General features: G+C 44.6%; 1 protein-coding gene across 1 annotated transcript in view; it reads right to left on the bottom strand.

Annotated features, from left to right (window-relative positions):
• Positions 1–454: 454 nt before the first annotated feature.
• LOC104537951 (choline transporter-like protein 5) overlaps positions 455–11449 on the bottom strand; it is a 35415-nt gene continuing 24420 nt past the window's right edge. The window contains exons 13-22 of the mRNA XM_010180982.1: positions 10390–10482; positions 9622–9709; positions 8159–8421; positions 7647–7741; positions 7135–7238; positions 5852–5925; positions 4034–4104; positions 3122–3210; positions 2439–2523; positions 455–652 (exon numbers count right to left, since the gene is read on the bottom strand). Of these exons, the coding sequence (XP_010179284.1) occupies positions 540–652; positions 2439–2523; positions 3122–3210; positions 4034–4104; positions 5852–5925; positions 7135–7238; positions 7647–7741; positions 8159–8421; positions 9622–9709; positions 10390–10482 (1075 nt within the window). The 3' untranslated portion in view covers positions 455–539. The remainder of the gene's footprint in view (positions 653–2438; positions 2524–3121; positions 3211–4033; positions 4105–5851; positions 5926–7134; positions 7239–7646; positions 7742–8158; positions 8422–9621; positions 9710–10389; positions 10483–11449) is intronic.

The raw sequence follows: 11449 nt of genomic DNA, 5'->3' as shown, positions 1-11449 counted from the left end.
AATCATTAATGCATGTATAATCACAGTTTAAATAGCTGTGAACCAGCTTGTACAAAAAAATACAATCATAGCACCATATTTACAGATTTAGTACCATCTCCTCATTACCTAGAGAGTCTCAAACTATCTTTTTATGGCTAATTAGGTTATACGTTAGTGCTTTCAAAAAATTGCCTGAATTTCTTTTACAAATATACACTTATAAAAAGAAACATTATCAAAACTGCTGTCATCTAAGGCAGCAACTTGTGTTACAAAAGTTATTAAAACATCATTATAGACTTAAAAAAGCTTCAAATTTACATTTTCCTTTTCATAGGCACTCTATAAACTAAAACGTGGCCTTGTTTTCACAGCTGTTAGTTTAAGCATTTAAACTAGTCAAATGATCCCAATGTTGCTCAATTTTTTAGATGTAAGCAAAAGGAAAAAATAATCACCCATTAACCAGAAGCATCATTTACAGTTTTTACTTTTGCCTACTTTATACACGTTTTGCTTAAAAGTGACACTGTTTCGATGTTGAGGTTTAGTGTGTGTTATCCCACCGCCTTCTTAGGGCTGAGCTCCTTCTTCCCCAGAATTCGGTGCAGGCTGGCTGACATGAAGTAGGGTTTTGCTGTAGATCCATCATTTCTTTCCAGGTCTTCACCTGAATTTATACAACCAAAACAGCCAGAAGAGCACACAGCGGTACAACCACACACACACACACAGAATTGAAGAAAGGAGAGAGGAGAAGACCCACCATTAAAAAAAACCTCAACCAAGGCAATTTAGCTGTATTGTTAAGTTGATGAAGGATACCATAAAAATTCTATTTTCTCAAACAAGAAGAGGTTTTACACAAAGCAAACACAAACATCTAGCCATTTACAAATGACAGTGATATATCCTTTTTATTCTCCAGTTCTTTGGTTTGGCAGTATGGGTGGAAATTTTCAGAAACACTCATGCCTTCTCTGAAGCCTGGCATTTTGGCTACTTCTTGCTAGAAAATCTGTCCCAGAGTGAGCTGTGGATTTCAACACTTTAAAACTGGACCCTTCTTCACTGCCTGAGGTGAAGTTCTTTTAAAACCTGCCCCAAGTGCACAATATTCTGCATGCACTGTCCATCCCTGAATGGAAGCACCCACGCAAAACATAAATTTAAAGTAACGAGGCAGGTGTGTTACTTGTTCTCCTGCAGAAGGTCTGGGTCCAGCCCAGACTGTGCCCTGCAGTGCCCCATTTCACACAGATACATAGCATAGGAGGTTCAAACTGAACATGAGTAAAAACTTTTTTACTGTAAGGGTGACAGAGCACTGGCCCAGGCTGCCCAGAGAGGTTGTGGAGTCTCCTTCTCTGGAGACATTCAAAACCCGCCTGGACGTGTTCCTGTGTGACCTTGTCTGGGTGATCCTGCTGTGGCAGGGGGGTTGAACTGGATGAGCTTTCGAGGTCCTTTCCAACTCCTAAGATTCTGTGATTCTGTGATACAATCTGGGGCGTGCGCAGGGCAGTACAGCCACAACTGCAGAGCCAAAATGGGAGCACCAGCTGCAGGCCATGGCCAAAGAGGCTGCAGGAAGCAAATCTGTGTATGCATCTCCAGGCTGCAGCGAGAGCAGACTCAGTATTCCCATGTTTATCTTGCCTCAGTGATCCACTGTGCGTGTGACAGACCAAACCTATGACTATCTCAGTACTCCCTCAGCGTTATCAAACAATTTACCAACTGCAAGAACAATCACTGCTGTGTAACTTCTACCTGGACCTACCAGAATGACTTTCATTATAGAAAAACTGTATCTTTATTTCTTTAATACAGTCAGTCTAGCAAGTGTATGTCTAGTAATTAGTAGTAAGTACTTTCTCTTCTTATAATCATGTCCTAATTTGAGACCAACAGATTTCTGTTGTGATTTTGGTATTCTCTGACTGGACAGCAGTTCCTCTGAGAGTGCCCATGACTGCTTGCCACTGCGGAGTCCAAGGGACAGATAGTTTTTTAAATGGTATTTTACACAAATTTGAAGGCAATTCAGCATGATACTTTGTTCAGGACTATCAAGTTGAAAACAAAGAACCACCTGTATACCAAAGATAACTCTGTTATTAATAAGAGGTCTGAGTGAATCATTGCTGTACAGGTCTCTTTACAAAGCACCCAGAAGCAAACTTAATGAAAGCTAAGGAACATCTCAAAAACAAAAGCCAGATATCGCCATGAGCCATAAAGCTACTTTCCATTATTTAAACTTGATTACATCTGAATACTAAACCACTTCTGCAGTAAAGAATGCATCAGGGAGCCAGTGTGAAAAGCAGAAGTGTTTGTATTTCACACAGCGTGCTAGGACGTCACAGAGCTCTGTCAGGAACTGACAACGTGGCTTCCTGCTCCTCGTCCTGTGCCCTGCAGGTGTTGGCAAAAGCAAGCACGGTACTTACAAAAGCAGAGGAAAAGTGTGTCGACACACATTGCATAGACGCTGAAGAACCCATGTGCAACCAGGTAGGAGCCAATAATGACCGTCTGCAAAAAACAAAAGACAAAACAAGCTCAGATTTAGTTTGGCACCAATGTGGCAGTGCTAACACCAGCAGAAGCCTGGTCTGCTAAGGACATTTTGGAGGAATTAATGGCAGCTCTGAAATTCTACCAAAGGTTGCTACTGCTGGGAAGGGATCACAGCTCCCAGACACTGTGTCCTAACAGGTGGTAGCCATGAGTTTTCCAGCTGCCAAACTGGAGCCATTTCAACCCCCAAGGAGAACATATGCCAAGAAAATTCTGAATATTCTCCTTCAAGATGATTCAAGAAACACTCATCCTGGAGCTGCTCTGGAGTCCAGGGGATACGAAAGGAGAACCAGATGTGCCACAGCTCCCTGTCACTGGAAGCTGCAGTCACCAGTGCCCCCCACCACCCCTTGCTATCAGGGAAGGCTGAGCACAGCAGACGTGAACCCTCATTTTTCTGAAGGCACAGTCACTGCAGGGCCACCGCTGCCTGCAGGACCCCAGGACAGAGTGGTGCAGAGCAGCCCTCGCTCATGGCCGCGTGTGGCAGTGGAGGACAGGAGCCGTGGCCAGGCCATGTCCAGCCCTGGGAGAGGAGCGGGTATCTCACCAGCAGGGGCACCCAGTAGTAATTCAGCGTTGGCGCTTCCTGTGCGAAGACTGGGATTCGCTGTGTGAAGAAGAAGAAGGCAAGGACACCTGCAAGAAGCACAGCAGTCAGCACTGCCCCAACCTGAATGCTGTTCTACAGCCATGACAAAGTATGTTAGATCTGTCTTGGTACAGGTTTTCAACTTTTGATTAAAAATAGTAATCATTAGTAATCTTCTAAAGTATACAGAATACAAAATACAGGTATAAGTAAATCAATATTTTGAAACTGCTGTGACAATTCAGAAAAGATGTAAGGGAATACTGCCATCTTGAATTTCTGAAAGTGCTTCATTTAAAAAAAAATCACTTTTTGGTCACACAAAAACATGTGTAATATATTTTGGTATTTACTGGTAACTAAAAAAAAAAAAAGTATAAGAACACTAGAAGTATTTGATGTCTTTCATGATAGCCCATAGCTGCAATGGGCTTGAATGCAGCAGAGCTTCAGGCCCAGCTCCCCTTGCACACGTGCTGGCTGCTGCCAGGTGAATCGCAGCTGCGATTTTGCTCAGTTCTCATGAAAGGAGAATCAGTTGTGGCTGATTTATTGGACATGAATTTGGCTTGATCCAGCCACGCTGCTTTGGCTACAGAAGCCCTTGTGCCAGCACCACAAGCAAGACCAGTAAAAGCAATTACAGAAAAGATGCTGTCAACAACACATATGGGGTGGAAAAAGAGGGGGGGGGAAGAAAAAACTGTATTTTACTTCAATCTTGCAAATCCTAGGAACACAGGAACAGCTTCCCAAAAAGTCAGACCAATGAGAACCAGCATCTGTTAACTACGCAAACATGAACATGGCAGACATGCGTACAGGTACCAGAAAACAGGACGTGCCATTGGAGAAAATCAACCAGCTCACCTACACCACCAGCAACGAGAATCTTCCCCAGGAACAACAGGAAGTCTGTGACTTTGTCCAGAACTGCAACTCTGTTCAGCAAAGGACAGATGACACATAACCATCACAACCCAGACATTCGCATTCTTTCTCCTTTATCTTTGGGCAGCTGACAAAACATGACCAAGGAGCCATCTTCTGCTGGTTTCACAGGCGGACACTGCAGCACTGCAATGGGCTTTGCTACAGTTGAGCCCCGCGGGGCAAAGCACCACTGAGCCTCTGGTTCAGGCCTTCATGCAGCAATTCTGCTGTAGCACCTGAAGGCTGCTTATTGCTCCTACTTGTTAAAAAACCTTTTAAACAATCTTCTTATTTCAGCCTTTCTACTAGGATCACAGATACACCAGCCCAGAAGAGGCAGAGTACCCTCAAAACGAAGAGCGCTGTTTGTGGTAGGTCGCCTTTTCACTTGGTCCTACCTGGCCGCATTTCCTGACCCCGTAACATGCCAAATCTACTGTTTTAAGATATGGTGGTACAACACCGAAGGCAGGAGGCCTCAAAGCAGGGAGACAATGACAGATGAATTAACGCAGGTAGACAGAAAAATTGACAGTAAATCTGGAGCCCTCATTGAAAGCAACACCAGGGAGTTTCTCCTCAAAATCCTGCCAGCCTGTCTTATCAGAAACTGCAGGTAAATAATGGGATGGAAAATGAGTTTTGTACCATCAGCCTTTGACAGCACTGACGACTATAGATATGGTAATACACAGCACTGACTACCACGAAAGATGTGTTAAGTATTAAAGAGAACAAATCATTGTTAAACTGTCAGAATTAGCAAAATAGACAAGCTAAATAAATCTCCGTCTGAAGCAATAAAATTATATGCCTGGCTCTTAGCTATTACTCAACTGATGAAGAGCAGCAGCAGAAAGGACAGTGAGGCAACGGAGGCAGCTTCCTTTTCTGCAGCACCAGCCCTGCATGGTGTGGACACCAGCGCAGCGACACCAACGCAGGGTGATGGCAAATGTGCTCCCTTCTTTCCAACCCCTTCCTCTTCTTTCTTAAGCATCGCTTACATTTCCCCGTCTTTCAGCCTCCCCCTCCATTCCTCTCCTCCCAGTCCCTCACTTAATAATCCAAATGCCTAACCTGTGTTACTGTGTCACTGCTCGGTAATTAGCCGTCTGCTGCTGCCCCAGCTCCTGAGTTACTCTCTGGTTATTTTTTGATCTCGTAGCAGTGCAGGAAGGGCCAGGAGCAATGCGGAAAGCACGGATGCGAGCACGGAGCTTGGCAGCAGTGGGAGAGTGAGGAAAAGGGCCAGGGGAGTTCCCAGAACCAGATGGATCTGGTTATGTTAAAGATACTGAGTTTGGAAGCAAAGTACTCTCTCTTCTTTACTGCCACTCTCTGACACCCCATAAGCCTTCTGGATGAATCTAAAGACTTCGGTGTCTCTGCTCTCCTTTTCACAGGCAGTGAGGGGACCAAAGTCCAACAAACAGACACAGCAGAAGATGAGCACTCTGCTCCTGTGTGACCTCTCAGGGGCTTCCCTGCTTCCTTGGAGGCCCTGTTACAATCTACTGGGTGCTAATGAACCTAAACCAGCAATCACCACAAAACTGCCAGGTTGTGTCAGCTCTGCACAGTTCCTGTGCCGGACAGCCTGCTGCTGCACACTGAGTGTCAGAGGCAAGGGCCATGGCTGAGGACAGCAGCTCACAGCAGTATTTGGAGGAGACATGGGAGAGGAAAGCAGCGTGTCTTCAGGCGCGATAGCAGGAAATCCCAACATCGCAAGGACTGGGAGATGGCTCTTACCTCACCACGTTCCGCATGAGCAGAAAGAAGGCGTCTTTTGCCGAGGTGCAGAAGTTTTTACCATATATGGCAATCTGCAAAATAATAGTAGCTGTTAAGTATTTTAAATAATTAGGATACCTCTTTATATGCCAGGCTCTTACTGCGTGTTCTCTCTCTAATGTGGCCCTGAAACTCAGATGAACATAAAGCACTGCCCCCTCAGTGCTGCCCAGTGGCTGGGACAGGATATTGCCCCCTGGTCCCCCCCAAATCTCCCAGCAATGAGGAGCTGCCTCTCATGATCCTGCAGACACTATACTAAGGTCGCCAGCAGCGCCAGCAGAGCTGATTCTAGCTCTGGTATTCAGCCACACCAGAGGGACAGTGCAGAGGGACACGCATGGGCAGCGCAGGAAAGCTGACCCCTTCCTCTGCCTGGACCGGACACTGCTCTCACGGAAGAGGAAATCAGCAATGCCCGTATCAGCATCAGTGGATTTGGGGTTGGACTGGATGATCTTTAAAGGTCCCTTCCAACCCAATACATTCTATGATCCTGTGATTCTATGATTTACATCCACACAAAGTAAAGCAGCTGAAGTTATCCATGAACAAAACCATTTCCACAGGGGTGGGATATACCCACAACAGCTCTCAGTGCAGCCAGCTCACCAGCTGTAAACAGCCCAAAAGAACGCTTCCTCTTCACGATGGCACTAACTGGAAACGTCAACTGCAGCCACCCTCTTTGAGACAGCCAGTCCACCACTGTACATCGTGGAAACTGCTTTGAGTTAGAACATCCCAGGCCAAAATCTGTGTGTGTTTATTTAGGTGAAATCTGAATCTAGCTTCTGGAAGCTAAGAGGGTTATTTTAGAGTAATATTGCTGCTGCTGCTTACAGAATTTGTGCTTCTAACTTCCTGGAGGAAATGCAGACACCACACGGCTTCTGACCTCCCTGTTCAAACCCTGCCTCCAAGCACAAGTGTCACCACCACAAACCACGCCAATATTCCTGTTGAAATCAGAGGGGGAGTTACCCAGTTATGACCCCCATTCCCATTTACTTTGGGAAGTGAGAGGGATGGACAAGGACAGGCACTAAAAGAGGCTGAGTTAGAAGAAGAAGAAATATCTTACTTTTTCATGGTAGGACCACATGCATTTCCTGAAAACTCCCCTAAATCCCATTATTTACTCAGCAGACTCTAGTACTGCTGGCTGTTGACCAGCTAGGAGTGGTCAGGGTATTCTAGTTTCCTGGATAGGGGAGACGACATGCAGAGACAGCACATACCATGATGTAGGCATTTCTGTTTATAAATTTTAAGAATCTTTCCAAACACCAGAAACAGCATTTGAGGCAGCAGAGTAGAAATCTAGTGAAGGAGTTCTGTGTACCTGAAACAAGGAAAGCGCATCACACATGAAACACATGAGCAGTCTTCAGAACACAGAAAGCTATTCAGGAGAAAATCTGAAACTGTGACAAAGACAGAGACATTTCTTCTAGGTATGGACTCTCTTCCTCAACCAAATGTAGCTCACCAGCTTTCAATTAGATCAGATTCACATCCCGTGTGAACTTTGCATTAAATTCCCAAGGATACAGACTCAATTTGAATAAATTGGCACAAAGACTCAATTTGAGTAAATCAGCACAAATTCTTTGGCTTCAAACAGAACTGCAATAGCTAAAAATAATGTGGAATTAATCTCTTTTTATTGCTGAGGAAACAACTTGGGACAGTAAGGAAGTAATTTACCAAAAGCGGTCTTAACAATCTAGAGCAGATTCATAAATCTCACCTTTCAGTTTGTGATCCAAGTACTCCAGTATTACCCTAATAAGCTGGACAATTGCAAGAATTAAGGCTCCAAATGCCAGCGAACCTGTATGATACCTAAATCAAAATAAATTACTGTTACGTTATGCATATATACAATTATACATGTACGTGCATGTGTGTGTGTGTGTATGTGTGTATATATATATAAATAAAATTATGACCGTAGGAAGGTCCATTGGTGGGACTGAGCACCTGCACACCTGCCTGCGATGGGAAGCAGTGAATTAATTCCATGTTTTTCTCTGCTCTGTTTCCTATTCATCTGTCTTTATCTCAGCCCACGCATTTTCTCACTCTCACCCTCCCGAGTGTCTCCCTGTCCCACCGTGGGGCAGGGACGAGCTGCCAGGGGGGGCTCATCTGCCCACTCAGACCAAGCTGCCACACCAACCGATGGTTTTCACTGATATCCTGTAAAAAGAGTACTTGCTGGACACATGGCAAGGCCCATATCCCACCCCATGGTCCTACCGTATTGCTCGTCCAAAGGAAGAGAAGAGCGGCCACAGTGGAATATCGGCTGGTTTTCGGTACGCCCAGTAGTAAGAGGCAAAGGCACCGGCAAGGGTACACTGACCCAGTGCAATTGCGAAGTTCACCAGCCAGAGAAACACAAAGGCATTGGCTAACTGGAAGATGAAGATGTATTTATGGTACAGGCTCTCTCCTCCATAAAAAGCAAAAGTGCACTGAGCACCCGGACACAATTTAGTCACATTGGTTCTGTTAAAAGTCTGCAGAGAAAGAAAAAGAAACACCGCAATGATAAGCAATGAATTCTGAGTACAGAGTCCCAGAAGTTTAGCAGCATAATACAAATAACGTAATTCTGTGTGATGTTTCACGAGCTCATTCAACACTGCACTCCTATACTATGTAACCTGTTTACACATTTAAGGATTCATATTAATGTCTTATGCAGGTGCTTAACTTTAGACTATGCAGATAGCAAACAGGGCTGTTCACCAGATGCCTGAAACCTAAATAAATGGATGTGAATTTCTGAAATCTACTTTTAAGATAAAGAAACACTTTAGTTTCCTTAAAGAAAACCTGTTCACATTAAAAAACACAGCATATTTTTTTGAAATCCAGAGGCCAAATCTGCCATTCAGGTAAATCACCAGAACAGAGTTGTATCAACTGGGCTATGCCATTTATACATGGATGGATGTGGTCACAATTCTCCTTACCTATCTCAAGATATTAAAGCAGGAGTAGTCTTTACATTGCATTACTTTTCCCTGTTTCTATTGTTCATTTAATGTTTTTGCTCAGTTTGAGCATTAAATAAAACCAGCCAATTTCTAATCCCTTTCTTTTTTAGTGCTCAGACATCAGCAGGGTGGGGAATTGTTTGGGATATACATAACCACAGCACTACATTGAAATCTAAATGCCTGAAAATAATCCTTACAGAACAGTTGATAAATGTGTCTAGTTTTCAGAAAAATACTTAAATTCAACCCCACAGTCAGGTCAAAACACTTGACTGAAGACAAGCATTTCTGAAGCTTCATAATGGGCACTGCTGTGTCAAAAGCAGCAAAGCCTCCGCTTCAAAACATGCCTGGTCCTCGGGCAAGGCTGAGGCACAGCCTTCAGTGTCCTCCCCTGCCTTGCGGGGACCACAAAACAGAATCTGATGAACTCAAGAACACCTTTCCAAATAAACCTTCATTTCCATGTCTTCCTTTCCCCTCTGTCAACTGGGACAATTGATATTTACCTGCCTCAGAGGACAGTTTAGCAGAAGAATTAGTTTATGTCTATAAATGACTTTGAACAAAGAAGTGTCATCTGAACACTGAGTGCCATTTTCGGATTTCACATGAGAAATCATTACTTAAAATACGCACATTTTCTACTAGCATTGCATTTAACAGTGATTAATGCACTTAGCATAGCTCTCACTGTGTATCTGTTTCACTTACCTCGGGGTCACAAGTCAGGTTTGCATACTTGCACAGTGTTTGGTTCGCCATCACTTTATAGACAGGCTCTCCAGATGTAGCCAGAAAACTGAATTAAGTGTTTTAAGGAGGAATCACAGAACTGTTGGCTTTGAGCAGCTTCAGATTCTGCAGTGGCAAACCACCAGCTCCGAAGAACTTGTGCAGCAACAGAGACACTGCTCTGGCTACGCTGAGATGTGCACAATGGGTTGAGAGACAACACCGAATATACACGTAAAGTGCAATAAACCTGACCAGGATGGGCAAGGGAAATGACCTTGACAGCTGATGCAGTCCCTCCTGCACATCTACCTGTGACAAGGCCAATGTGCAGCAGCTCTTTAATGGTTTGTGTTTCAGTGCACGCTGACACAGAGCACAAGGACAAATTCACACTGTCCTGAGCAGCAGAACTGACCCTCTTTGCATGTTTAAGAACAGTTTATTTTCAAACAGCAATTCTCCCCTTGCCAGCCCCTGGCTGTTCAGCAGCAGGGAGGGGCTGCTGTTACCCCATTCAGAGAGGACTCAGTGCACTGGGTGGTGTCTCACTCCTTTCCTCTGCTTTTCCAAACAAAGCACCCCTGGAGCCCACCCCAGCTGAGAGCCCATTCCCATCAGGCCTGCAGAGCACACAGCACATTAAAGGCCATGGTCACTCTTTGCCGAGGGCCCTTTTTTACCCCTTTAAGTCAAGCTCATGTAGTACACAAAGCCTTGTATGATCCTCCATAGACAGAAGGATACACAGCCGTCACAGCCCAGTAGGAAATACAAATTGCAATGAGAACGAAGGTGACGATGGGGTAGAACAACGTAGACATTATATAGCCAATAGCCCTATGACAGAAACAGAAGATATCAGTGAGCTACAGCAATTTCAGAAAAAAGCTTTTTCTCAGTCCTCTTCCAGCATCACCCTTTTTTACCCTGAGCAGCTTGTTGGTAGTGGTGGCACGATCAAGTGCCGGGATCTCAGAATACTGCAGGCTCTGTCTTCACGTCTTCACTTGTCATTTCTACCTCTCCAGCTTTATCGGCAGCACTACAGCCACCTCTATCAAAATACTATGCTCAAGTCTGTCTGCTGCTTTCTCCTCTTCCATTACTGCTGCTCACACCCAGCTCTTTCCAGTCACAAACCCATTTCAATCACATTGCCACACTGTGACTGCAAACACTGCCCTTTATCTCCTTGTCCTGCTCTGCTCAGCTCCTCTGCTCCTCCTCAGCTCCTACACATCTGAAACTACCTCTTTGCACTTTGTATTTGAGGACTCTGCTCCCAGCTCCTTTCCTGCTTCACATATTAACTGTTCTGGGACAGGAACATTCAACTTGGGGATGTGAAAGGGAACTGCCCCATGCAGTAAGGAGGTGATGAGCCCCACGTGCATTTCTGAGCCCAGAGACGTCAAAGCCCATTGGAGTCATGCAGGAGGACACGGCCTTATGCTACCTGAGAAATAATCACTACTCATTAGCAGTGTTGGGCAGGTAATGGTAGGCCTCATGGTTACACTAAACCATGGACGGTTACTCCAACAAATGGAGTAACAACCGTTAATTGTTTCTAACTATGGATTTCAAGTCAATTACTAGCATTATAATTGTAATATTTTTGAAAGAGTACTTAAAAGGTACTGAAAAATGTAATTTGATTTCCAGTTTATTTTTCATCTTCTCGAATAGGGAGCATGGTCTGTTAGGTTTACGGTAATTACACACAGTGTTTCACACTACGCATGAGAGTAAAAAAACCACCCTCGAGTGACCTCCCCGCGCTGCTGAAAAACTATGGAATGAG

This window comes from Mesitornis unicolor, unplaced genomic scaffold, assembly GCF_000695765.1.
Source record: "Mesitornis unicolor isolate BGI_N332 unplaced genomic scaffold, ASM69576v1 scaffold20143, whole genome shotgun sequence".
In the NCBI taxonomy this organism is placed as follows: domain Eukaryota; kingdom Metazoa; phylum Chordata; class Aves; order Mesitornithiformes; family Mesitornithidae; genus Mesitornis; species Mesitornis unicolor.
Note: the sequence above shows the minus strand (reverse complement) of the source record. Positions and strands in the feature narration are given on the sequence as shown.